Source organism: Genypterus blacodes, unplaced genomic scaffold (genome assembly GCF_046128005.1).
Source record: "Genypterus blacodes isolate CSIRO-AG114 ecotype Tasmania unplaced genomic scaffold, CSIRO-AGI_Gbla_v1 ptg000055l_1, whole genome shotgun sequence".
NCBI classification, from domain to species: Eukaryota; Metazoa; Chordata; class Actinopteri; order Ophidiiformes; family Ophidiidae; genus Genypterus; species Genypterus blacodes.
In genome coordinates this window covers 2,162,262-2,189,543 of record NW_027466867.1, presented here as the reverse complement: position 1 = coordinate 2,189,543, position 27,282 = coordinate 2,162,262, and the positions used below count along the sequence as shown (strand labels likewise).

Here is a 27,282-nt window from a genome sequence, read left to right as displayed (position 1 = left end):
CTGGCAGATGTAAACAAATGAGTCAGATGGTCCGTGTCAGTCACCAGCCTTCAGGCAAAGCAAAGTTCAAGCACAGGAACATTTTTGCATCTTTCTACATTCCATTTAAGACGCAGGAAGTGCTGTAAAAAATGCAGTTCTGTGCACCATCGGCTGCCTCTCTTATGGCTGTAAGCTCTTTTAAACGCGCGTGTGTGTGTGTGTGTGTGCACGTGTGTTTTCTCCAGCCGAGGCAGCTCCATTCTTTTCAACTTGTTTGGCTCTATTCACAGCAGGGCCGGCTGGCTGTGGTGTGGAGGCAGAGGAACACATTGCCAGCTATCTGCTGATGACAGAGAGAGAGGGGGAGAGAGGGAGAGAGAGAGAGAGAGAGAGAGATAAAGCCAGAGAATGACGGAAAGAGTGGCAGACAGGTAGAGACAGAATGAGAGAAAATATAGCCCGGTGAGAGCGCAGGTTAGAGGGGAGAGAGATGGAGAAGGAAGGCGAGATAATACAAACGACAGAGCGAGTGACAGACAAGCAGGGAGAGAGAGAGAGGCGGCGGGATCCAGAGGGATGAAAGGGAGAACAGATGAGGTTACAGCAGGGAGGGAGGGAGGGAGAAGGATGGGGAGGAAACATGTAAAAGCAGAGAGAGAGGGAGCTGAAATGAGAGAGAGAGGATAAAGGGAGAGAACCTGCCTCCCCATTATTTCCTCTCAATTCCCCTGAATAAACAACTTATAAAGTCTAAATGAGGCTTTAGAGAGAAGATCCTCTTATACCGACCGATCACAACACACGGGGTGACACTTGAGTCACTTTGATTATTACATCACTACACTGCAGCCCAAAGAGTCACATCCAGCCACTTCTATGCAAACGGCAGAGTCAAATCCATCATGCTAAGCTAACAGAGATGCAGGGATTTGAATTTGATTTGCCTCCGATTTACCTCAATGCAAAAATCCCTCATCATGGCACGATGGCAACCGACCAAAGCCTTCCAATGGGCGAGGATATGTGCCACTTTGCTCCCCGGCTTCCTTTTGTGTGCTTTGGTCGGGTTTGTTTTGGAAAATGGACACCGACATGAAGCAAATATCCAAGCTGACGGAGCCGTGAATCCATTTTCAAGTTTGTCTGCGCAGTTTAACGTTGAGTTTTAGCTTAGATGAGTAGGGGCTAAGCGTTGCCGTGGTTACATGTATTTTAATAGGACTCGCACACTGATTTGAATGTGGACAATCACTACAGATTTGTGATGCGTTCTTAGAATTCCCTGGCCTAAACAGTGCTCACATGCTTTATCATGCAGGTTTGACAATTTCATTATTTATTTTAATATATTCATAATCCATCACGGGGTTAATTTTCGAGATTTTCATCATTCTCGCAATGTTTTGGGAATTCCTGGATCCATCCCTGGAGATCCACAACTGCCATCTCTGCCTAAATGAGTTTGTGACATTCTCACAGTGGAGGAAATGAAACATAATGATGTGAGAATAAAGCTGTTTGAGTTCTTACAGAGAGAGTTTAATAATAATAAAGTCATGAAGCCGAGCAGCAGCAGCACGATGGGTTTGATGTCCTAATACTTCACAATAAAAGCATAATGTCACACACACACACACACACACACACACACACACACACTCCTGAAAATTTCAACTTAACTCCCGAAATCTTGACTAACTAATTAGCCGGCGGCGGCGAAAACAAAAACATCTCATTCCGTTTGTCCGTCTGTGTGCCTTTCATGTTTTACGTCATCTCTTCTTGTTTTTCTCTCTAAGCCGCCGAGTAAAGGGGGCGCTCGCTCAACCCCATCATTTTTTATTCATGAACACAAAAACAAGCTATTTTCTAAAATGCAATGAAGCCGTTTGTCTAACAAGAAAAGGCCCAGAATCCTCCGCTGAGACTCCACAGTCAGGGATGATGGAAACATATCTGACACAGATGTGTGTGTGTGTGTGTGTGTGTGTGTGTGTGTGTGTGTGTGTGTGTGTGTGTGTGTGTGTGTGTGTGTGTGTGTGTGTGTGTGTGTGTGTGCTCCATCATCTTAAGTGTGTCACGTCCCATTAGTGCTTTGCATCTTATTTCCCATTCAAACTGTGTTGCGGCTGCTTAAGACGACTGTGATGATGGCAGGTCTGAGAGTTAGAGGTTTTCTGCGAGTCACTGATGGACGGGAATCAGGAGACGCTGGCAAAGCCCCAAAGACACACACACACACACACACACACACACACCTGCACTTTATCCACATTCCAGCAGAGGTTTGGAAGCCTCAGAAGCTACAACGCTGCAACAGACCGCAGCAACAGCATCATTTGAATTTGTGTATCATGTGATCTGCATCTTACATTCCATTTGCCTGCCACGTCCCTCAGAGAGCTCAGACACAACAACAAACCTCTGATTCTGTGTGTGATGTCACTGTGGCTGTTACAGCACCACCATCAGGCCGACCGATCGATCGGTTGATGCGTCAGTAGTGAGCGCACACGTCCGCAGAGATGAATACATTTATGAGCTGCAGCACTGTTTGCACAATGAGCCACACACACACTCAACTTTGGCTGCCAATTATAGCAAAACAGAGAGAAATATCAAAAGGACAAAGATAGAACTTTTGTCAGTCTGGGTCCAGACGTTGCACATGTAAGAGTTTGTGACTAACGGCCCAGGAGGGGAGACAGAGATACGAGGATGGAAAGGGAAATAGTTGGAGTTTTGATTCTTTAATTTGCGGTTTAAAAGTTACAGGGCTAATCGTAAATGTGGCGATTACAGCGCCACCATCAGGCCGACCGGCGCCACAATCGACACAGCTTCCTCCCTCCATCACGCCCAACCTGCCCAGCAACGCAAACTCTTCTTGGCTGAGGTAGAAACCGACTAAATAAAGGTGGATTATTAAATATTATGACATGGTGGGTGTGAGTGATGGGAAGGTGGAAGACTGTGTGTGTGTGTGTGTGTGTGCGTGCGTGTGTGTGTGTATGTGTGAAAAAGAGAGAAGCAGAGAAAGTGATTGCTGATTTTTCATTCTTTCAATCCTGTGGTAATACAGTGTGTGTGTGCGTGTGTGTGTGTGTGAGTGTGTGTCCTTGTGCGAGAGAAAGGAACGCTGTGAAAAAGACGAGACCGTACTGAGAGTTCTGCACTGATGCGTTTGAGTGTCAACCACTGCGCAGTTCCACTCCGTGTGGGTCTCTGGTGTGTTTGTCCGTATGCCGTATGTTTCCCTCCGCTTCCCTCAGAGGTAAGGCCATCGTTTACTGCCTGCCTAAGTGTGTGTGTTTGTGTGCACCTCAGGAGTGGGTGTGTTATGTTTAATCCCAGTGAACCGTGCCATCTGTGAGTCGGTGGGATTAGAGGGAGGGAGGGAGGGCGAGAGAGGGAGAGGGGGAGAGGGGGAGGCGGCTCATGGAGTCCCAGGAAGACGCCTGCAGGTTCGGCCCCAAAAAGTAACCCTGAATCTCTGGAGGTCGGGGGATGTTTCTATACGTACATACAGTATATCATCTTCATCTTTCCGCTGCTAAAGCTCCACTTATATTCCAAAATAAGCGATTTGAAAGCGACCTGCTGTCTGTCACACCTGCCTGTCGTCTCAGAGGATCAGATTGTGATTCACCAACGATTCAGAGCCTCAAACATATCTGGAATTGGCAATGGCAGCTTGGAAAACAGATACAGAATGTTTTAAATGAAAAAGCGAACCAACCGCTCAATCAGCACTGGACGTGTGCGCGTGTGTGTGTGTGTGTGTGTGTGTGTGTGTGTGTGTGTGTGTGTGTGTGTGTGTGTGTGTGTGTGTGTGTGTGTGTGTGTGCGGACAGGAGGTAAAAGCAGCATGCCGATGAAATGTCGTGAGGCATCCAAATCTGTCCAAAAAACACACAACACCCATTTGCTTTCTCTTTTGTGAAAATGCAAATTCTGCCCACATGAAGTATTTTTAATTCACCCCTGAACAGCTTTAGGTGGAAACAGCACAGAGGGAGTGGACAGTGTGACAATAGGCCCGGCTGGTTACACAGCCACGCTGGGGATTGAGTTTATATGTGCCGACGCCGGGACAAGCTGTTCTGGTTTTATTACTGGAGAGCTCACACACACGCACGACTTCATTATGCAAAGCCTTTGTTCGGTCATAGTGGCAATCTGACCTAAACTAAGGTCCAAAACAAATAACCTCTTAAGATACTTCAGAGACTCTCACACACACACACACACACACACACTCTTGAAAGATAAGGGCGGATAATTCCACGGGCAGATAGACGCACCTGAGCTTGAGAGAACCACACTCTTCCCTCCCTGCATGTACCGACTGCAAACACACACACACACACCTCGTTTTGGACCCAAAGGTCATCCGGGGTAAGAACCTGATGACATCATGGCTCACATGCTGGAGGACCCTGCACCGTGTCCAGACCGCTGGACCCAGCCTCATTAAAGGCTGATGACACCTGGCTGGCTGTGACCTCACCCCGCCTAGTGACCACCCTGGGTCTCCTAGCAACCGCTGCTGCAACACTGACCTGGATATTTGTCCATGTAAAGGCAGAAATACTACAAAATAATACATTCTGTGCAAGAAAAAGCAGCAGGGGCACGAATCCAATGTTACAAAACACACGACAACCATCCGGGAGATGACCTCACACCCGTTGGACTTCCTGTCTCTCTCTCTTTGTCGATGGTACCGTTGGATGTGTTGAATGAGAGTGACACAGGTACTCACGTTGCTCAGGTTGACCTCTCCTTTGCCGCCCCTGGAGAACTGGCTGGTCAGCTGGTACAGCATGGTGCGACCACGCTTCCTGGCCTCGCTGAAGTGAGTGCTGCTCTTCCTCCTGCGCCTCTTATCCTCTGCAGGTCGACACACACAGACACACACACAAATCGAATCAGTTTGTGAAGAAAAACATGGAATAAGAAAGTAAACAAGAAATTCAGAGTTGAGGTGACCCAACTGGATTGTGTGCGGTGATGTTTGTGTAGTTAATGTGTTTCAGAGTTACACACGGGTGAGAGAGGCACAGCCATCAGTGTTACGCTCTCCTGCTCCACTTTCATTGAATTGCGGTGCGGTGAAATGACAGCCAATTCCCGGCGGGACGGTGTTTCCAGCCGTGTGTGTCCGAGTTCCACTTGAAGACACACGGCTCGCCCGAATCAAAACTCCCTATTGGAAAACATCTTCTGAATTCAGCGAGCGAACGCCGAGGAGCCGCTGCAAATTGCCCGGATAGAATGTGGCAGTGATGAACACGAGTGCGCGGGGGAAGACGAGGGCCGGGGGGCCGGGAGGCGACCAGGCCGTAAATCAAAACCCGAGCCCAGCCAATCACGGCTTTGTGTTTGTGTCTGCAGGCTACCTTCTTTCCTGCCACTGTGGTGGCTCTTTCCGTAGGTGTCGGTGATGTCTTTGAAGGAGAAGAGGAAGAGGACCATCTCGCCCTTCTCGTTCTTGATGGGCACGATGTCCAGCAGGCACCAGAAGGCCGTCCCTGCAACACAAAGCAGACATTTGGTTCCTTACTTCCTCTCCTAACCACAGCATGTAGGGGATAATGTTGGGGGGGGGGGGGGGGGGGGGAGACAGGGGGGACCCGGGGGTGGAGACGTTAGAGGCAGTCAGACAGGCAAAGAGCGCAATACATCCAAGACCTCGCCATAACCCGGCCTGCTCATTAGCAACTCTGCAGAAACTGAGCTCTGCCACCAAACAGATGTTACACAGCTCCCATGCAAGCGTGTGTGTGTGTGTGTGTGTGTGTGTGTGTGTGTGTGTGTGTGTGTGTGTGTGTGTGTGTGTGTGTGTGTGTGTGAGGAAGAATAAGGGAGAGAAACTGTAGACGGTGCGTTTTATCACTTCTATCACTGTGGGTGTCAAGAAAAGATGGAGCAAACTATCTGTGTGTCCTTGTACACATCAGGCACTAACAAAGGCAAACTGTGTGACTGTGTGTGTGTGTGTGTGTGTGTGTGTGTGTGTGTGTGTGTGTGTGCGTGTGTGCGTGTGTGTGCGTGTGTGTGCGTGTGTGTGTGTGTGTGAATGTACGTGTTCCTTTAGTCTCACACACTGTCGTGAATGTATTGCTGGATTACATCATCGTTATCTCTGTAATCTCCTGATCCATCTCATTCAAAGGAAATGATTGGAACTGTCATGTGATCTGATACTGTGTTACCGTTTCACCAGCTTTCCTTGAGGACGTGAAGAAGAACGGCGTGTTAATTGCGCGACGTGTCATCTCTTTCCGCAGACGATGTCGTATTTTGATACTTTAAAGACTGCGTTAGCTTCTAAATCTGAGACGCCACACACACTGAACACACACACACACACACACTCTCTCTCTCTCCATTTAAATGTAAATGTGTATTAGGCAGCGTTGGCGCTGGTTACTCTGGCACACAGGTTTACTCCCTGTAGGACCTCTCACAGTCACGGTCAAGCAAATTGCCGGGATGAATTCATGGCCGCCAGATGCCGATCTTCATTTGGAGCGGGCGGCGTTGTTAATCAGGAATCTGGCGGCTAAGACCATCTGTTAAACCACGACACGCATACATGCAAATCCAACACACGACATGCGACTCCCTGCAGTTTAACGTGAGGCTGCACCTGCGTCGTCTCTTCCTCCTCATTTACAGCGAAGGAAGAGACGCTTTGGTCCTTTTCCCGCTTCTTAATTGGTATCGGAAATTCACATCTCCAGCAAAACATTCCGGGTCATTAAAACAAATGTGCTGCTCAAGATGCTCGGAACGATTTAGGGAGAAACATCACGACAGAACGGTTTCATTAAAGCAAAACAAACATTATCCAAATCCTAACTTCTGTACATTAGGAGCCATATGTCCTCTATGTCCTCCCTCCCTCCCTCCTTCCCTCCCTCCTTCCCTTCCTCCCTCTCTCCCCCACCCACCGTTCTTCTTGTAGAAGTGGACCTCGGCCTGGTATTCCTCGCGGCTCTCCAGGGCCTTCTCCATCTGGTAGGCCACGTGCTCGCTGGTGTCGGCGCCGTACAGGAAGCGGCAGCTGCAGTTCTTCTGCATCACCTCTGTGCGAGCGAAGCCCGTCAGGTCGCAGAAGCCGTCCGAGCAGTAGACGATGGGGTAACCGCGGTGACCCTGGGCGTTACCCAGCAGGAAGTTACTATCTGTGAGGGCGAGAGAAGAAGAAGAGAGGAAGGAGGGGTTAGCAGCAGGCGATGCGGCATCACGGGAGGGGAATGAGCCTGATTTTCATTCGCTATGTCCTTGACGAAGGAGCAGCCACGGTGACCTCGTTTGTTCTTTAGGAATCAAAGCCTCCGTCGCTCTTTGAAGTCAAAGCTTTGTCACTTTACTTCCATCGTTCAAAGTCGAAAAAATTCAAAGCCTCATTGATTAAACATGAAGCAGACTTTGGTGCGATGGCCAGTAACTTGATTTCCCCTCCGGCCGCGGCGGTCTGGAGGGAGTCTGAGGCTGCCGGCGATCTGCGTTTAAGGGAATGTGTTAATGGCCGACGCCGTCATTGCACCGCGTGTGAAAGAAGAAGAGTTTTGGGGGAGTGGGAGTGGATCCATTGTGTGAAATTCATTAAGTATAAGAAATAAATGAAAGGAGTCGGCCCCCTTGCGTTCAATTACCTCACACACACACACACACCCCCCTGCTCCCTGAGTGACACCTGAGCCTGCATGTGAAAACACCTTCATATCTCACCTCCCTCGCCGCCGTGGAAACCAATTTGAAAATCCAATATAATTCCTCTTTTGAGCGGAATATTGACGTCTCCTCACGTTTCCGGGCCTCAGCGCACATCTGTCTGGAGACATAACGGCGGGAAGCGACAGGTAGGCCACGCAACTTCAGAATCCCATATTGGAGAACATTAAAGAGACGGCGTGTGTGTTTGTTTCTTCTTCTTCTTCTTCTTCTTCTTGTGCGGTTGTGTTGGATCAGTAACAATCTGTGTTTCTGTTGTTGCTCTTCCTCCCACTTTGAGTTTTGTTTGTTGTGGCCGCAGGACGTTCACACACACACACCCTCAGCATCAATCTCCTCACCTCGGTGTGCATATGTGTGTGTGAGTGTGTAAAAGGAAGGGGGGGGGGGGGGGGGGGGGGTGTTGGATCTCATTCCAAACACTCGGGGGGGTTTGCAGGATTTACGTGTCCGCTGTGCTTGATCAATTCTGAATACATTTGCAGAGGTTTTTTAAAAACCTCCTCTTGCCTTTGGACGTTGGATGTTGGATGATGTCGTCGAGCCAGTCAGAATTTTAATGTAAGATTTAATAAGCTAAAGGAAGCCGCTTGGCATTTAAAAGCCTCCCAAGGTTACGTTACATTACATCACACGTTTGAAGACAGAGAGTAAGCCGCAGCGTGCGACTTGAGGGGCACCAGTGGGCTTCTTCCACTTCTGTCAGCCACCATCTCCGTTTCTTCATTAAAACGCCGCCGTGCTTCTTTCTCCGTGACCTCCACTCGTTTCACCCGCGGGAGTCGGGCTTCGCCGGGTGAGAACAACGTGTGGGCGGACCCCCCTCTCTCCCCCCTCCTCCTCTTCCTCCGCCCCCCCACCCGCCCTCCTCCAGGCCAGATCCCTCTGCCGCCTTCCCACGCATGACCGAGCCGGCGGCGCCTCGACCGAGAAGCAAACCTGCCTCTCTTTATTCTGCATTAATTGACTGATTAAATAACAATGTATATTCCAGCGTTTCTATTCTTACATTCTGCTCCATTTATTCTGTCCTATGTTGAACCTATAAAAAGTGAACTTCAAGCCACGGAATGCAACTTTCTTTGTAGAGTTTGCTGAAATACGACGAGTCCAGAAATTCAGTTCTCTGTGGAAAATACAGCGCCTCTGCAGCGCCTCCTACTGACGGGGTTAAAGGGAAACTCCCCCTAAAACGGCAACAATTACCACAACGGGAATCCTGAGCTCAGCTGTCAATCACGTCTTAACGAACAGACAGACAGACAGACAGACAGGCTGGTGTGAAGTCTACCCATTCCTCAGGGAGCGACTCTTAGAAGGTAGCGGCGGCAATAAGCAGCTGCTGGCTCGCCATCCGCAATCTCGCATTATAATTGGCCCGCCCTCGACGGAGAGCGAGCCTGCGCGGGGGGATGGAGGGCTGGTGTGTGTGCGCGCAAAGCTGTGTGTGTATGATGTGGCCGTGGAACTACAGGGAGAGACAGACATCGGCTATATCCTTCGCCACACAACAGCAGGCAGTGCAGGCTGGACTCAAAATACCTTTCTTGGCAGATCCTGGTTTTTAAGCTCTAATTTTAACATTAACACACACACACACACACACACACACACACACACACACACACACACACACACACACACACACACACAAACACACACACACACACACAGCCATAAGCCTAAGAGTAGATGCCCTCTTTTTTCGCATTCTATAAATTCCCCGACACCCGACGTCAAACTCGGTGAGCCAGCGAGTGTTGGCGAGCGGCCGCGTTCGTCTTGGCGTTTGTTTACCTAAGAATAGACGCATCAGCTCTACTCAGCATCCCTAATTCGGGCCTTCAAGTAGGTCGAGAGCTGGCGGAGTCATAAGTCACTTTGTAAGGACGTCATAAAGGCGCCAAAGAAAAACTCCAAACTAACTTTAACGCTGCGCTCGCAGCTTTGGCGAGGCGGATTAGACGCCAGAGTGATTCATGATTCTGCGGCTGCGTTGGGTTTGGAGGCCCATTCATCCAGAAGAGGAGACGGCGCTCACGACACACACACACACGCTCTCCTATTGGGTAAACAGTGTGTGTTGCGTGCCTGTGAGATTGTCACAATGCCTCCGTTCTTCCTAATCCTCTCAGGGATGTAGCTCGGAGTGGCTGCAGCTTCCGTAATTACACATCTGTGCTGACGAGCGGCGGCTGTAATCTGACATGGTGACGTGACGCAGCGCCGTCTTGTGTCCATGTGGCCTACGAGACCCTCAGCCATCGCCTCAGCGGCTAATTACCACCCGGCAGCGTGTAATTACTCATCGGAGGGGTCTTTGTTAGAGCGCACATCATGGATGAGCCGAGTGGAAATCATCTATCACTTATTGTAGATTACAGTGATCCATCCATCTGTTGTGAATCGTTCTCTCTGCGCCGCTTTGCCGCGTTACTCCAGCTCTTCCTGCTTCCGTGGGGCCAGATGTCACGATCCCTCCGGCAAAATAGGTAACGTTCCTGATTAGATGGCAGAAGCAGCAGCCGCTTCTAACTCAAAGCTCCTCCCTCATCGCAGCGACGAGAGGAAGATCCTGCTCTCGCGATATCAGCCGCTACTCTACGCTACGGGATTTGGAATGAGGATCGATCGGCAAATGGACGATTGGATACGCCGTCTGAATACGTTTAATTGCCCCCTGTAGGTTTTAGAGGCAAATGAGTCCCAGGTGAGGGTCCAGACTGGGCCGAGCTTCTTCTTCTTCGCCTCCTCCTCCTCCTCCTCCTCCTGTTTTAATGGAGCTTTACGTCGCAGCCCGTTTGCTCATAATGAAGTATTTGCTGTTGTGGCTTCCCTGCTTCTTCCCTGAGTGAAGCCTCTCAGCCCCACCAGGTGACATTTTTACCCCAATCAGCTTAAAGAAGCAGCAGAGGAGGAAGCAACACGACACTTTCACTTCTCCACATGGCATTTAGGTGTGTGTGAGCTGCTGTGCTGCCTCTCTGGCCCCGGCGCCGCAGCCTATTTAGAGACGCTCATCAGCCGGCTAACAATGAGCTCCGCGAGGTCCGGGCTGACAGTCCCTCACCGGTCCCTCCTTTGGTTCCTTGGTCTCCTTTCAGCGGAAAAGTGTTTAAGGGGGGAAAATAAACCCGGTCCTTATCTCGCCCTGCAGCTGCCCCGCGGTTATGCTGCCCCCACAGGGCAAAGGAGCCGCTGTCAGTGTGAGAACGCCGCCGGGGAGGTCGGGCGAAGAGGGGAGGGGGAGAAGGGGGGGACGCACACGCATGCTGACATGTGACATACATGTACGGCCCCCCCGCACGCATGCAGGCGGGACAGCTCTTGAACGTGACAGGCGCAACACGGCAGAGTCGCAACTAAGCAAATCTCCGTTTCAACGCCACCGACAAACTCCTGCTGAAGTGCCTCAGAGCAAAACGTCAAACGCTCCGCTAAGCTGCTGCGGCCCGACCTCTGACCTCCAGACAAATCTGCTGCGGAGATCGATTTGTTACATAAACACGCATCAACATGCCTACAAAACACAGTGTTAGAGCAGAAGCTGTGACACACACACACACACACACACACACAGCCACAAAACGCCTGAGGTCAGTCACACACACACAGATGCACGCAATTACACAATTCCTCTGGGCAGCAGGAGCGCTGACATTGCTTTGGGGCGACTTCACCCCCGTGCTGACACTTTACTTAGCAGACACACACACATGGACACACACTGCACATCAGGAGTCCACAAAGCATTCAGATCAACACACACACACACACACACACACACACACAAAAGAAGAAACAACACTGAGTCCATTTCTGACTTCCACAGTGTTTACAGTCGCATCCCGGCTCCATTGATGTTTGAAAAAGGATGTTTGGGCGATTAACTGTCCAATCTGTAAAGTTAGTGATGATGTCATCTTATAAGAGCCAGTTTCCTGTTTGGAGCGTGGCGGGATGACGGTTCTGCGTTTTGATTCTTCAGCTCCAAAGCCACGACGGGCTGGAGCTTCTGCAGTGTGTGCACATTTCCGCCTCGTTATGAAATCTAAGCTGGGGAGAGAAAAGTGTGTGTGTTTCCCCCACAAAGGAGTCAAATGAGCGTATGATGTCATTAGCTCTGGATTAGAGCTTTATTATGCCTTATATAAACATAGAACATGGCAGAAAACTGTAATTACCAGCTTCTGGAATGATTGGGGCTTAATCTATTGAACTCAAGACGTGTATCTATCTCACACACACACACACACACACACACACACACACACACACACACACACACACACACACACACACACACACACACACACACACACACACACACACACACACACACACACACACACACACACACACACACACACACACACAGCCTGATTTGGATTCACACGTTCACACAGATGCTCGCATGGTAATTTGCACCTGGAGGTATTTCAGCTTTGAAGAGCGTTTTTCAGATAAATATTCAAGCTCTTAGTAAAGTTTCCCAGGCGCTTGCACTCGCACCTTCAGCTGCAAAAACATTTCTTCCTCTTCTTCATGGATTTGCCTCCAAACAGGCGAGCAGCTGCACACTAAACCCCCTGATTGGATGCAAGTTCAAGGGTTTTCTTTTTACGGCCGGCCATCTTTTCTCTCAGACCATTTTCTCAGACCATCCGTGGCAAGTGGCGGGACCCCGTCGCCCTGGCAACGAGAAGGAGGCTATTTCGAGCCGTGGGCACCGTGCCACCCCATCAGGAGCCGCCGGGCGCCTTATGGTGCCTCTGAACCGGGCTGCTGCCTGGAACTTCTGTCAACACGCCTTTACATATCAATCAAACTCATATTGTTTATGGTTAAAGTCAGGTTAGACGATGTAAGGGACGCGTTTGTTTGGCTCATGTTGAAACTGTGCTTTAAATCTGTCGCAAAGTGGCGATGTTGCATCCAGAACGGCTTCCTTCATTCAACAAGGAGTCATGTGGGAGTTATGTCACCACATCTGCAGTAAGACGACCGGCGACACTTTAGTGCACATCGCTCTGGACGCTTCTCTGGGTTCTGAGGCGTCGTCACGGCGATGTCACAGTGAGATGAACGTGCGACTCGTCTCCTGATGATGATGATGATGATTATTGGTATTACCCAACTTTTCAGCTCCGACGGCAATTTCCCTTTCCACGCCGAGGTCAGAGGGCAGGAACTCAGAGTGTTGGCAGGCAGCCCTGTGTTTTGCTCAAGGACACTTTGGCAGTAGACAACACAGAGGCCGTGACCCTTGCCGTGTGTGTGTGTGTGTGTGTGTGTGTGTGTGTGTGTGTGTGTGTGTGTGTGTGTGTGTGTGTGTGTGTGTGTGTGCGCGCCTCTTCTCATCACATCAGCCGCTTCTTTTGTAATTTAGCTGGATATGAAAACACTAATCAGTCGCCGCACAATGAAGCTTGCCAGAAATCCTCAAAGAGCCCTGAGCCAATTACATCATTACACACACACACAGCCACACACACACACCGGCGACGCAGCTATATCACCTTCTTAATGTTTACTTCCTGCAGACTGTGGGTGTCGGTGTGAACGCGGCCGCTCCTGCATGACAGGCAGAGGGGGGGGAGGGGAGGGGGGCGGGCGAGTAAACACACAGACGTCCCATGGTAGTTGTTTACAACGAGCCACAACGTCCCCGGAGGAGGAGCAGGGTAGAAAACAAGAGACACAAGCCAAGCAGAAATGGCAGCGCTGTCTAATGGCTGCACACAGGCTGAGGACAGGCTCAGTGTGTGACAGGTGGGGAGGGAGAGGACAACACGGGTCCTGAACTGAAGGTCTACTTTCCTGTCCTGTCTCTTTGTTAAGTCTCATCCCAGAGGGGAGAGAGAAAGAGAGAGAGAGAGAGAGAGAGAGAGGGAAACTTCCCCCCCCACGTCCGAGTTGAACAGAGGAGAGGACCTGAGAGTGACCTGAGCACAGACACAGCAGCTTTGTCCGCTCCCTGTTCAGACAGGTGATATGCTGCACACACACACACACACACACACACACACACACACACATTCACACACACCCACAGACGGACACAAACACAGGTCAGACTCATTTGCATTCTGGGAGAGGCTCACTCACAAAAACACACACACACAGACACACCTTTGTTTTCTTCAGGTGGCAACAGCCCTAAAGACACGGGGCACTGACGAGTTTCTTTCGATTATAAAACAAAAACAGCATCAATCTGAGGCTAAATGTCCGATCTAAGCACACACACACAACTCCTTTCACTTTGAATGAGTGTCATTTAAGCACAATGTGTGAGATGTAGAGTGTGTAGACTTACGGGTGCCATCGAAGCGTGTAGCGATGGTGTCCAGGAAGGTGTTCTGGGGGGCCAGCAGGCCCTTCATCACCGGCATCTTGACCCAGATGTGGGACTGCAAACAGCTGGCTGGAGGTCACACCATCCCAGATGCTCACCGAGAGGCTCCCAGAGGCTCTGAGTGTGTGTGTGTAAGGGGGACTTTACGGCGGGCAGCGGTCCGGTGGCGAGCAGGGGGACCAACATCTAAACGCGGCCGCTCCCCCTTTCCTCCATGCGACGCCTCCCCCCCCCCCCAAAGACAACAGGAAGATGAAGAGCGCGCGATCTGAAGGTGCAGACGAGATTTGAGGGTGTGAGAATTAAAAGGTGGGACTGGAGCACAGCTGCTCCATCTGCAGACACACACACACAGAGAGAGGGAGAGAGAGAGAGAGAGAGAGAGAGAGAGAGAGAGAGAGAGAGAGAGAGAGAGAGAGAGAGAGAGAGAGAGAGAGAGGGGGGGAATCCAGGTGATGCCCAGATCCACGGATCTTCTTCCCGCTCAGTCCAGCTGTTGCTTCCCTGCTCCTCTCATTCCAATATCGCCCAGGAAGTTTCCCCTTTCAAGTCTTCTGTCTTTCACAACAACAGGAAGAGGAAGACAAAGAGGACGCCGCGTGTCTCTGAACCTCTTCCTCCGCTCAGCTCAGTCAGGATGCTGTGGCAGAGTAGTTACATCTTCTTGAGCTTTCTCACCATCCCCTCCTCTCCCCTCTACTCTCTCTCTCTCTCTCTCCCTCCCTCTCTTTCCGCTCCCATCCAGCCCTGTGTGATGTCTCAGCCAATGAGATCGCGGCATTCTCTATAGAAACCTGTTTTCAACTGGGTGGGTAGAGGACGGGAGGGAGAGCGAGAGGGGTGAGGTGGAGGATGGAGAAAGGGAGGAGTGAGTTAGAGCACGCGCGAGAGAGAGAGAGGGAGGGAGAGAGAGGGAGGGAGAGAGAGAGAGAGGGAGGGAGAGAGAGAGAGAGAGGGAGGGAGAGAGAGAGAGCGAGAGAGAGGGAGAGAGAGAGAGAGGGGGATGCTTTTGGAGCAGCTGACAGCACCATTAAGCTCCACAGTGCCACTATCAGCACGAGGCTTTGTGTGCGTGTCTGCAAATCAAGAAAAGATGGATCACCTGCGAATCAGCCCAAACACCCTATTGTGTTCACTCTGCCCGTGTGCAATTGTGCAGTTTTGTAACACGGACTTTGATTTAATGATCCCCAAAGCACAGCGCAATAAATCTCACCACTCTTCCTCTCAGTCTCTCAGTCTCTCTCACTCTCTCTCTCATCTGCCTGCCGTGATTCTGGGGCCGAGAGGCGACCGGAGCTTAGGTGGAACGCGCGTCGCCTCTTCAAACTTGCCTCACACTCGCAGGCGCTCTCTCTCTCTCCCTCTCCCTCTCTCTTTTCTCTCGCCCGCTCACCCGCCAGGCCCCTCTGGATGGAGCCGGTCTCCGGGAATTAGGGCTCCGGGGATCAAAGCCGATAAGAGCGGATTAAGCGGATCAGCCCGGAGATGTTTTCAATGAAGACTTGATGTTAAACACAAGCAAAGTAACGTCGCATCTTTGACCCCAGCTAAATACACAGGGGGGGGGGAGGGGGATACTTACAGGAATACAGTTGTTGTCCAGTGTTGATGTAATTAGATCTTCTTCTCTGAGCTTATCTGCGTCTTTAAAGTGTTATGTCTAAACACTCCCAACCTAAATAAGGAATTAGACGATTCTGCCTCGTGTTGCGTGCCTCAGAGAACAATTCAGCAGCAGGCGAGAGCGGCAGGTTTCAGAGTTCAGAGGTCGTTTCTCCAGGATTCTGAGACAAATCTGTGAACGAGAACCTAGATTTGCCGAATTGCAGATTTTTCCTCCCCCCCCCCCTTCTTTTTTGACATTGATTAATGTGCAGCGTGAAACAACAATGCAACGGGAGGGGGGGGGGGGTGGAACCAAGAACCCTCAGGCTGAAGATAAACACCCAAAGATCCTACAGTAAGGACATTATCACAGGGATTATGGGAGAGATATGGGAGTCATTCCTGTTATTCCTCCTAATCTGAATCTGTTTAAATTGAACATGTTTACAAGATGGAGGGGTGTTGTGTTAGATTCCTTAGATTTAAATGAACCAACAGGCCAACACACACACGCTGGCCAGGTGAGGAGGTAAGGAGAAGCGTCCTAAAGTGTCTTAGAATGAGGAGACAAAGGAGGGGACGAGTGTGTGGCGTTCAGGTTCCGCGCCGCGATCCCGGTTTGCTCGACCACGTGTGGAGAAGACGAGGGAGAGATGATTCATCTGGACCGCATCGTTTTCTATTCTCCACAGAACGGACAAACTGGAAACTATTATAACAACGTTGATGTTTTGCATACATTTAAAAAGAAAGAAAGAAAGAAAAACAGAGTGGGGAATGGAATAAAGGAGAGTAACGTGTGCGGGTTGCGGTGTGGGCGTCTGCAGTGTTCGAGGCGTGGAGCAGATTCAGCAGCTGTGTGGGTGTTTGCCTGTGCCAGAAGGTTTGGAAGCATCGGTGTAAAAAAAGACAGTTTGGTGTGTTTGGACTGGAGGCTCCGACAGAGGAGAGGAGAGGTTTGAAGAGGTGAAAGTGAAACCTTTGCTATTTCTACAAAATATAATGATCGTCTGAGACTTCCTGACATTAGAAGCGATAATACTTCACTTTATCAGGCTGATGCGTCTTTGAATGGACCTGGCAACCTTCAACCGCTGAAGTGGATTGCCAAATAGATGCAAAAATCACGGTTACTCCTCGTAAAATGGGATTTACATTCTCCCTGCGACACGGAGATCAGACGTTTACGATCCAAGTTCCATAACGGAACATCGTACGTCTTTCTCAGTACTCTCAGCATCCGCAACACTAGAAACGTATAAACTTAGAGCTTCTCCTCAGTGCCGTGTTGTCCCCTAGCGCTACGTTATGGCCACAGAAGAAGAAGAAGAAGAAGCCATGGCGTCTGCTGGTTCTGTGGTTCCATAAGTAACGTTTTTAGACTTAAATGTCAGTAACTTCGTTTGGAGCCCAATTCTTGGAGCATCAAGTGAGGTCTTCTTCTAGAAAGACAACTGAAGACGAACCAGTAGAGCTCAGAGGAAGACACTCTGGTGCCGGAGAGCCATAAACTGACGGGACGATGGCGATCTTATAAAGAGGCACGACTCAGCCGAGCAGGAAGAGCGTTTGGAGGAAGAGGGAAAGTAACGGGCCGGGCCAGCAGCAGCAGCAGCAGCAGACTGGAGGAGTGTATTGTTCTCCTCCCTCTGAGCCCTGGCAGCCCGTCACCGCTATTTATTTTTAATGGCCTCTCATTGTCCCTCTGCCTTGTAGCTCATCCATCTCTGCTTGTCACTAATAAAGAGGTTAATCCATTAAACATGCTCACTATCCACTTTCCAGTCTAATACGGCAAAGTGACGTGCAGACAGACGGCCGCCGGGCAAAACTCTGCCAACTGTGTTCCCCACAGGTCACCGCTGCGTTGGCACCGCCGCCGCTAACACAGATGGAGTCAATCCCCAAAAATGACAGATCTGCAAAGTCTCCGCCCGGGAGTTAAACTTGACTTCAACTTTTGGAACGTGCCGGAAGGTTCAGTCAGGAGTCGGAGCGTTTGGAAGAACTCCGTCTAATCCCCATTTACGGTATAAGACAGATAAGCTCCGATCTCTCTCTCTCTCTCTCTCACACTCACACACACACACACACACACACACACACACACACACACACACACACACACACACACACACACACACACACACACACACACACACACACACACACACACACACACACACACACACACACACACACACACACACACACACACACACACACACACACACACACACACACACACACACACACACACACACACACACTTCCCTTACAGCAACGCCATTCAGAAATCAGGGCCGCCATTCTCAAATCTCCACTGTTGACACTGAATTAACTTGTAACTGGAGCAGATGTGCTGAGCTGCTGGGGCGGGTTTGGACTCGCGTGTGTGTGTGTGTGTGTGTGTGTGTGTGGGAGTAAATCCTAAAGGCACGTGAGCGTCGCAGGCAGACACAGACGCCACCTCATTAAAATGCATCCAGAGAGAGAGAAACGACAAACGCTGCTGAATAATTTAAAGTAGTTAAAGTGGATTCCTGTAAAAGTGCTCTGTGAATAAACTGCACACACACAAAAGCAGAGAATCTTCCATCCTTCCTCACAACCTGGCAACAAAGTTTGACTGAAATGTACAATTCCGGGGCCACAAATTGAAAATCCGAGTGAGATCATTCACGGAAGGAACCGGCACAAAGGAAACTCGTATATTGTCTCTGTTGCATGGAAACCGTCTCCAAACTGTCATCCTGTCAGAATCCTGAGACAGAAACGACCTCATTTTGAATTCCATCACAAAAGCCTTCCCGGGCTCATTGGAGTGACTCATCACGTTTAGACGAAACAAATTAGATTTTACTGTTAGAGCTGCAATTGATGGTTTGTTTATAGCTCGTACGTCTCTTCTTTGTGGGATTTGTAGGATTCAGAGGCGGTTGAATACATAGAAAGCAACTCTTTGGCACTCGGGCAGGGCGGCTGTCTATCCTCATAAATCACTAAATCACCAATCACCCTCTTGTTTCTGTCGCGTGGAGGTAGAAGCAGGAGGGGAAGGAGAGGAAGGAGGGATCGGAGCCCACTCCCTTTCAGGTGACAACGTTTTAAGCCTTTACAGTGAAGCATCACCGCCGTGCGAAAGGTAGAGAGAGCTGTTTGAGTGATGTAAGTGCCCCTCCTTTCCATTCTCTCCCCTGTTTTGATCTAATCACACAGACACACACACACACACACACACACCGCGGCGACGCCCGGGGCAGAGTCCAAATCTCCGCCGAATTGGGCCGCTGCTAAAAATATTAGCCCACTTTTTGGCGGAGGGGAGAGACCGAGCGGGAGACGAGGGGGCGTGGCCACAACAACAACACACGCCAGAGTCTGAAAGAGGGGCGGAACTGTGGAGGGCTTCAGTCTGGAGGGTCAATAACAGAACATAAAACATAATAACTGTAATAATAACTAGTACATTCAATTAATCTGTGGATGTATTCAACCGGTCTGTGCTATGGTCATAGTTGAAAGGAGGCGAGTGAGGAGGGAAGCACTTGCCTGGCCAGCTGAGGACACCTGCAGGAGTGACAGCTATGGATGTAAATAAACAACTAGCTCCCTCTAGTGGTGGAAGGTCAAAGTCCTGGTTCTGTGGTTCTGGTATCGTGTGACAACAACACGAAGGGAGAAACGGAGAAAGACGACGGATGAGACGAGGAGAATTCATCTGAGCGTCTCAACACACACACACACACACACAGGACCAAGGGATGATGTCACTGAATGGCGAGTGTGTGTGTTTTCAGCATTTCCGGTCAGTATAGATGCAGTATTGCACGTCGCGTCATCAAAGTGAGAGACGAGTTGTTCCTTTTGTACCGCAAACTTAGACAGGGAGGAATAATGGATGGAAATGGATTTGGATAAAAAGGGATGAGGCAATGGTTTGAAAGTCGTGGCAGGAAGTGGGGATCTTCAAAAATGAATAAATGGATTAAGTGGGATTCCAGTGCAACGTCGCCTAGGAGACGTTCCAGATTAAGATCAAGAAACTAAAACAAGGCAGGTTTTTAATCAAAAGTCAATAGTTTTATGAATTGTAAGAAGTTACCAAGACATGAAAAAGAGTCCTTCCTGTTATGTTCAGTCAGAGCTCACCAGAGTCCACCAGCATCGCCTCACATCCCAGAATGCCTTTCAGGAAACGGTTTTCCCCAGCAGGAAGTCGGCGTACTCCCTCCTGCGCAGCACCCGGTGCATTTTGAAGGTGTTGGGCGACGTGTTGGAGAAGGCCATCATGTGGAGGCGGAGCTCCTTGAAGGCGCCCTCGGCCACCAGCTGCACCCTCATCCGCCCGATGCTCCCTTTGATGCGGAAGGACTTGTAGACGGCCGAGTCCTGCTGGAGACAAGCGTCCAACTGGAGGAGGAGGAGGAGGACAGAGCGAGGTGAGAACACAGGAATGTTTCTTTGACCGAGCGGGTTGCCAGGTTTTGTTTACCTTGTATCTCTGCTCTTCTGTGAGCTTTCGCACTCCTTTCAGCTCTAAGAACACCTGGTAATGAGGATCCCAGCCTCCGGTTGAATCTCCTGTAACAACAGAGGACCAACAAATTACAATCTTCTTGGTTTCTTAATTAACTGCTCCATGAGTCCGCCGTCTGTCGTTACCCATAATGCCACTCTCAGCGCAGCCGTAGTCGACCAGCTGAGCTCCCGGCCACTGAGCGACGGCGTTCTTCAGGGCGCCCAGGAACAAAGCCTCCGACACCTTCTCCCCTCGCACGCTCAACATCTGACCGCGCCTGGGGCGAGACGGGAGAGTGATGGATGTTGTTTATGTTAAAGCTCTCAAACTCTGAGATACCCAGCTGTGTTTTCCTGCACCAACGTTATAGTGCAGAGCTGAGGTTTCCAAAGAAAACAATTTGGGGGAAATGGGTATAAAATGACAAGACATCTGGATTATGCTGGCATGATTCTGCCATAAAACATGTGGTGTTTTGACTCAGAGTGTGTTTCAATCAATGTAAGAGCAGAGCATGGACAGCGCCGCACTGACAGAGTGAAGGAGAGGTGTGTTTGTCACTGTACCTGTATTGAAACTCCACAATTGGACACTGGTTGTGGAAGCCGACGACCTTCACAACGTCTCCGATGCGATATCTGGAACACAGCGTTACATTATGATGTTACATCCGCTTTGTGTTGTGACTTAAAGTTTGATGTGTCTGGGCTTGGAGATGAGACGAGACCTGAAGAGCCCCGAGGCGTTTGTGACGACCAGCTCGTAGTTGCGTCCCTCCGTCACCTGGTCCATCAGCAGCGTGGGCGGCTGCTCCTCGTCCAGGCTGCCCTCGGGAAGGAATTCGCAGAACATGGAGCGCGGGCACAGCAGGTAGCGCCTGGACGACTCCAGAGGCCACAGGTTCACCCCGATCAGCCCTGTCAGGAGGTTTATTATGAGTACTGAAGCCGCATTCTGGATTCTGATGTTGTTGTTTCTAGGTTCCTACCCTCAGTCGCTGCGTAGAACGGCGAGTAGAAGGGAACGTCCTGACAGTAGCTCCCCCTCAGCATTTCCCCATAGATCTGATTGGAGCCCGAGTCCACTGCCAGCACCATGTGGAGGTGGGGCCACAGGCGCTTGGCGATGCCCCTGAAGCCTTCCCGGAAGCAGGCCTGAAGCTCGGCGGCCCTCTTGGCGTCGGGCGTCATCAGAGCCTCCAGCTCGGCCCTCAGCTCGGGCTCCAGGGCCAGAGACCCGCTAACCGTGCCGTGTTCGATGTCGTCCACCAGCTCCTGCCATCGCTCCTGTAACAGGAAGACATCCGACAGAAACGGGGTCAGGATGCCTGTCTTCTAAAATATACCAAATTTTGAAGGGTTCTTCCAGTGAATTACAATGATTTGGTAAACTTCATGTACCTGCAGGGCACTGAAGGCATAAAAGACTGTGGAGGCAAAGTTGGACTCCAGCGTTCCCACAGTGGGATCCTTCAGAGCAAACAGGAGATGCAGGTACAGAGTGTCTGCTTCACTGGGAACCTGGAGGCAAAGAGGCACACACACTCACAAGTCAATAAGGAAGAAGCAATTCCTCATGAATATTAGGTGATAAGCACGCCGACTTCTTTCTCTACCTGGAAGGCCGGCGCTGGGGTGGTGTAGAGGTTGAGCATGTAGCGGGAGGAGTCTGGCGTGGAGGAGTTGGGCCCGATGGGAATGCCGGCCTCTGATTGGCGGAAGGTGGGTTTGTAGAAGAACTTAGTGGTGCGTTGGAGGCTGTCGCTGGATGGGAACGCCTGACACATGGCATCCAAACACACAGTCACACCCTGGAGGACACACACACACACACACACACACACACACACACACACACACACACACACACACACAACAATGTTCAATAGATTATTCACATGCATCAAGTTGTGATTCACTTTCATTCAGTTCGACAACAGCAGCAGCAGTACCTGTAGGAAGAACTCTGAGCCGGTCTCCTTGGTGCTGAGTAGCATGGCGCTGGGCCCAGACGTACCAGACGTCATGGCGAGGATCAGCGGCTTCTCAGGAGTGATCACCTTCTCCTCTCCGGCAGCGATGCGACCAATCAGCTCTCGGTAATGCTCATAAGTGGTGATGGGGTGACGCACGCGGAAAAGCTCAGAATCTGAAAGGATTCAGTGCAACAGGAAAGGTCATGAAAGGTCATCACAGTCAGGGGAACACCTACTTTACTGCAGATGGTTTGTTGCTTTCTTAAGTGTCTCACCTTTAATTGAGCTGAAGTCGTACTGTTTTCCATAACACGTGTGTGCGTGTCTGTGCAGGCGCATGAGCAGCGTCTCCTCCTGAACCCGCCTCACATTCAGCGTGTCGGCCTCCAGTCTCCCCCTCTGCCTCCTGCCCAGCCAGCGGATCACTTTCACGGCCACATACTGACTCAACAGGCCGCCCACAGTCCGGTTCTCCCCCCTGAGCTTCGAGCGTATGTCCCTCCAGAGAAGCACCAGGCCGGCCGCGGAGACGACGCCGAGCGCAGCGGGCACACCGGGCGGCATGGCTGCAGGAGAGAGCCGGTGTGTTACACAACAAAGGCACAGCTTGTGGTAAACCGCGTGGGGGCGCTGTTTGACAACTTTACGAACCATACCACCTTTATTGAGCCACTTACCCAGAGTTTGTTCACCGACTGTGACAGCGATGAATAAAACCACTAAACTCAGCAATAGCGCGACGTGAAGTGGAGAAGAAGTCACCTGGAACATTATGATTTAGCGGAGTGCTACTAACGTTTAAACGGTGTACATGAAGAATGCTGTTTTTACGATACTTCGGCGGGACAAGAATGTGGCTTTATTATTTACGCTGTCATTTGTGCTACTTCCGTGTTTGGGCGCATCCTTTCGCGCTGATTGGCTGAGGAAATGGTGACGTATGTATCATCTTAAAAAATAAAATAAAAGTGAAATAAAATGAAAACATAAATAAAAATAAAAATATTTAAGAGCCAAACACTGAAAATAGGATGAAGAGGTAATATTGAAATATATACGAGTGAGATTAATGTTTTATTGTGATATGGGACTTAGCAACTAGGATACACTGATTACACTGTATGATCAGTTTACACACACAAACAGAGCAGTTTGGACGCATTTATTTATGTCACAATACTTTGTTACATGACTCTGTTACATTACATGAATTTGTATCACTCTAAATAAAGAAGTGATTAGGTAAATATGATTAGAAGCTGGAGAACATGTAACTGTTGACTCATTTCTAGCTATTAGTCCACAGACACCCCCTCATATGCTCGCCTCCTCAGAACCTGCAGAAAGACAAAGAAAAACCATGAAACAACCCTGAAGTAGATGTCTTGTCTGTTAGAGAGATCTGCAATATGCTCACCTGTTTCATTTCCACAGTGATGACTGATCATGAAAGAGGAAGACAAGGTGTGTGGTGAATATGTGACACACAACTCATATTGACACACTTAATGCTCATTTTAAGATACGCCTTCATGCTCACCTGCCCAGTGAGATGAGGGCAACCACGAGGGTCTATCTGCAGACGCACCGCGGAGAAGCTCAGCCATCCAAGGGACCTCAGCGGGGCTGTCCACCAAGACCTCATCCGGCTCGTCCACCAAGACCTCATCAGGCTCGTCTACGCACATCTCAACCTCTGCTGCATCAAAACAGACAGATTGTCAATATTTACTCACTGTAAACAAACCTGAAGTCCATCTAATATGTTAGTGACTATGATGAGAGGATGATATTGGACACCTTCTTTCAGCTGACCTGTTACATAGCCTTCCTCTTCCTCCCCCTTCTCCTCCTCCCCCTCAGTCCCGCCTGCAGTCGTCAGCATTCCAACACTGCCGTCGCAAATAGAGGATGTGAGACTGTTGTTGTGTAGTCTTTCTCTTAGTCCTGCCACGTCACAGATATAGGCTTCTTTATAGAGCTGACTGGCTGCACACACAGGCACACACACACACACAGAAGGAGAGAGAGAGACGTAGGAAAGTGTCCAGATTTTGTTTCTGCTGTGAATCTGAGGTTGCACAATCTTCTATAAGCTGACCGTGCATGTCCTCCAGCTGCTGGACGTAGTGGACGGTGTCTCTGGTGCTGATGTGGAGCCTGTGACTGTCCACCAGGTGCCTGAGGACGTGTTTGGAGTGAAAGCGTGAGGGAGCGTAATACACCAGCTTAGGGAGGCACCGAGAGGCCGCAGCCTGGATCTCAAACCTGCGGCCCTGGAGAAGAAGAGGCAGGGGAGTAAAGGAGGATGCATGTGAGGGCTGTGTGTGTGTTTATGTGTGTGTGTCCTTACCTGGAAAGTCAAACGATCAATATCAGTCCAAGAAAAATCATGCAACAGGCACTGCTTCCCCTCTATTTCCTTAATAAATATGTAAAATGTAATTAGTTCCAGGTCCTTTTAGCTCCTTAAGGACTGTGATTGATGTCAAACCTGATAAATCTGGACGCCCTTCAATGCAACACCAAGAAGAATCAGACTCTTCACTTCCTTTTTGTCCTGCGTGTACAAATGACGACAAAAGAAGACTTGTTGACGCACATCACAACATATTCCTATACATTTACCCCGCGTGACCCCTGACCTCACCTCTGTCATCCTGTAGAAGGTGACCGGTCCATCCTGCAGCCTGCTGGCCTCTCTGATGAACTGCAGCATGGCTCGTCTACGGGACAAACCCCTCAGCTCGCTGTGCAGCGCCGGGCTGTGCTGAAGAAGGAAAGCTCGCCCCCGACGCTCCATCAGCTGGAGACACAAGAATAGATACATAATGTGTTGGAGTATAGACATAAAAACAGTGACACTTTATAATTTGATGCTTTTATTTTGATAGTTTGAGTAATTTTTTAGGCTTTATTTTCTGTTTCACACACTTATACACACACTCGCTTTTACCCATGAGGGGAAGTAATCTTCGGGGAGAAAGTAGTGGCTGCGTCTTTCCCTCTCACCCTCCTCTTCCTCACCCCCCTCACCCTCGTCTCCGACTTCGGCCTGCAGTGCAGTCGCCGCCAGCTGGAAGAACAGCGACTCCTGGTGGTGGCTGAGGGACTGCAGCACCTTCTGCCTCAGCTCGGTGTAGTAGAGCTGCAGTACTTTGCTGCTCCTGAGACAAATCAACTCAGTGTACAGTCAGAGCAAGAATAATAAAGATATTAAATATAAAATACAACAATTATGCAATTTAGTTCACACTAACGGCACTGCACTCTGGTTTGTAAATGTTTAATGAGAAACCAGCTTACAAGATGAGTCGCCCGCTCTCTACATAATACTGCACTCTGAGGAATAAGATGAATGGGACCTAGGAACAAAAGATATTTAAATATTTGATAGATATTTATATAAATGCATTATTTGTGTAGCTCACAGGCTGTGTGTGAAAGCCTCTGCTCACCTTTATGGACCTTCTGTTCCATTGCCGGCCAAAGTAGCTGCTGAGCTTTTGCTTCAAATCAAGAAAGAGGTATTCGCTATCTGTTCAAGACAAATACACACAAACACACACACACGGAATGGGCAAAGGGGAAAACAGGATGACAGTCCTACAATAGGTCGATATTGCAAATGAATGTCCTTCTACCCTTCTTTAGTTACTGTAATTGATTTTCTTCCTCGCTGGTGTCAAACTAATAACCTCCCTTCAGTTCAACATTCCTCATTAAATGAACTAAAACACTGCCTGCTTCCCTCCCTCCCACACACACACAAACACACCTCTGAGAACAGCCAGGCCAAACACAAGCAGCTCCCCGACGCCAAGCAGCTCCAACACAACATTGAACACATCTTGGCCTCTGGCAGTCACCTACAACACACACACACACACACACCAACAAAAGATACAAAACACACGCATGTAACCCATGACAACCAGGTGGCTCATTCAGGTTCAAAGATTTGTTGTCCAAAAACCAAAACAGACTGAAATCCACTCACGGCAACATCACAGCCCAGGTGCTGCTTGTTTGGCAGGAGGATGAAGACTTCTCGTTTCTTCTTCTTCGTCCTCATCGTCACAGCCTCATCTTCGCCTTTCCCTCCTCATTTTATTCCCCGTCCTCCCAGAGCCCTCCCACCCTTGATGCCCTGGCTTCTCTTAACACTTCCCATTCTTTACAAACCCTGACAAATAAATCCAGACGTAAACAGAAGTTTGTTAATCTATCGTTAATTTATTTAAAAACACAATCTAATAATGCCAATTGTGCTTTGCTCTGAGAAAGCAAGAACAGAAAAGTGACATGTTTCGGTAGCTGGTGATTCTTGCAGTAACGACGTGTTACAGTTAAGTGTTCTTCATCTTCATCTTCTGGATGTTCACACAAAATCAATGTTGACATGCACCAAAACAGAACAGATGAGCAGAGAGAGAGAGAGAGAGAGAGAGAAACACAATCAGAGCGGTGCTTTAAAAAGGCACCTGTTCCACATTTACAGGCATGATATCACCAACATGAGGCGGGAACTCTGCGTGATCTAATGATGACGTCACTACGATGTCACGTCAGCCGTTTCCAGATTCACATTCAACAGGCGAACCCACTTTAGACTCCTCCTCTCAGGCGGACGAGTCCTTCGTTTTCACGTCAAGTATTCACGCTGTAAAAAGGCGACCGGAGGGGGGAAACATGCAGTACGACTTAGGTCAGTCATTCGTCGGACATGTTGGATGTCCAGCAGCGGCAGTTTCGAGCCAACTGGACGGAAAACTGGCATCTGTCCCCCTGCGAGTCTTCGTTCACACCTCGAGGGTCACGTGACTCGCAGGGGGACACATGCTGGGTCTCTGCCCCCTTACTGACTGACTGGAGACTTCCCAGACTAGTCAGCGAGTCCAGTTGACTTGAAGTACCTCCGTCACAGTACAAACTTACATAGTGGTTCTGTTCTGTCTCAGCAGGTTGGACGTCACACACAAGATTCATTCAGATTCATGATTCAACATCGACTTTGATCACCTCCTCATTTAAATAACACACACACACACACACTTATCTCCTCCGACATGCTGCGGGGCCTCCTTTTCC

The 27,282-nt window shown here is 49.7% G+C and overlaps 3 protein-coding genes across 4 annotated transcripts in view; all 3 read right to left on the bottom strand.

Moving 5' to 3' along the window:
- kcnh4b (potassium voltage-gated channel, subfamily H (eag-related), member 4b) overlaps positions 1-16,110 on the bottom strand; it is a 28,558-nt gene extending 12,448 nt beyond the window's left edge. For both annotated transcript variants that reach the window (XM_076152204.1, XM_076152205.1), the window contains exons 1-4: positions 14,048-16,110; positions 6,942-7,175; positions 5,385-5,516; positions 4,748-4,875 (exon numbers count right to left, since the gene is read on the bottom strand). In XM_076152204.1, coding sequence (XP_076008319.1) covers positions 4,748-4,875; positions 5,385-5,516; positions 6,942-7,175; positions 14,048-14,123 — 570 coding nt within the window. In that variant the 5' untranslated portion in view covers positions 14,124-16,110. The remainder of the gene's footprint in view (positions 1-4,747; positions 4,876-5,384; positions 5,517-6,941; positions 7,176-14,047) is intronic.
- Positions 16,111-19,509: 3,399 nt separating this feature from the next.
- On the bottom strand, positions 19,510-23,080 carry ghdc (GH3 domain containing). The gene is made up of 11 exons (XM_076151437.1): positions 22,869-23,080; positions 22,467-22,757; positions 22,168-22,364; positions 21,832-22,026; positions 21,617-21,736; positions 21,205-21,502; positions 20,944-21,133; positions 20,783-20,854; positions 20,360-20,493; positions 20,190-20,278; positions 19,510-20,107 (listed from the first exon to the last, which is right to left on the bottom strand). Exons 1-11 carry the CDS (start codon positions 22,960-22,962, stop codon positions 19,886-19,888), a joined length of 1,902 nt encoding a protein of 633 aa, XP_076007552.1. The 5' UTR covers positions 22,963-23,080; the 3' UTR covers positions 19,510-19,885.
- Positions 23,081-23,339: 259 nt separating this feature from the next.
- On the bottom strand, positions 23,340-26,266 carry LOC143002243 (FERM domain-containing protein 6-like). Its single transcript, XM_076152262.1, has 11 exons — positions 26,192-26,266; positions 25,970-26,060; positions 25,650-25,729; positions 25,498-25,556; positions 25,148-25,358; positions 24,686-24,997; positions 24,545-24,613; positions 23,992-24,467; positions 23,732-23,890; positions 23,609-23,631; positions 23,340-23,528 (listed from the first exon to the last, which is right to left on the bottom strand). The coding sequence occupies exons 1-8, from the start codon at positions 26,264-26,266 to the stop codon at positions 24,165-24,167; spliced, it is 1,200 nt and encodes a 399-aa protein (XP_076008377.1). The 3' UTR covers positions 23,340-23,528; positions 23,609-23,631; positions 23,732-23,890; positions 23,992-24,164.
- Positions 26,267-27,282: the final 1,016 nt, after the last annotated feature.

What these genes read in the sequence shown, in the direction of transcription:
- ghdc (XM_076151437.1), bottom strand. Translation starts at nt 22,962, where the DNA reads ATGTTCCAGGTGACTTCTTCTCCACTTCACGTCGCGCTATTGCTGAGT. An exon ending in CGACTTCAGCTCAATTAAAG is followed by an intron (nt 22,365 to 22,466) that starts GTGAGACACTTA and finishes GAATCCTTTCAG; the next exon opens with ATTCTGAGCTTTTCCGCGTG. An exon ending in GCTCAGAGTTCTTCCTACAG is followed by an intron (nt 22,027 to 22,167) that starts GTACTGCTGCTG and finishes TGTGTCCTCCAG; the next exon opens with GGTGTGACTGTGTGTTTGGA.
- LOC143002243 (XM_076152262.1), bottom strand. Translation starts at nt 26,266, where the DNA reads ATGAGGACGAAGAAGAAGAAACGAGAAGTCTTCATCCTCCTGCCAAAC. An exon ending in TGGCCTGGCTGTTCTCAGAG is followed by an intron (nt 25,730 to 25,969) that starts GTGTGTTTGTGT and finishes TGTCTTGAACAG; the next exon opens with ATAGCGAATACCTCTTTCTT. An exon ending in AGGGCGTCCAGATTTATCAG is followed by an intron (nt 24,614 to 24,685) that starts GTTTGACATCAA and finishes ATATTTATTAAG; the next exon opens with GAAATAGAGGGGAAGCAGTG.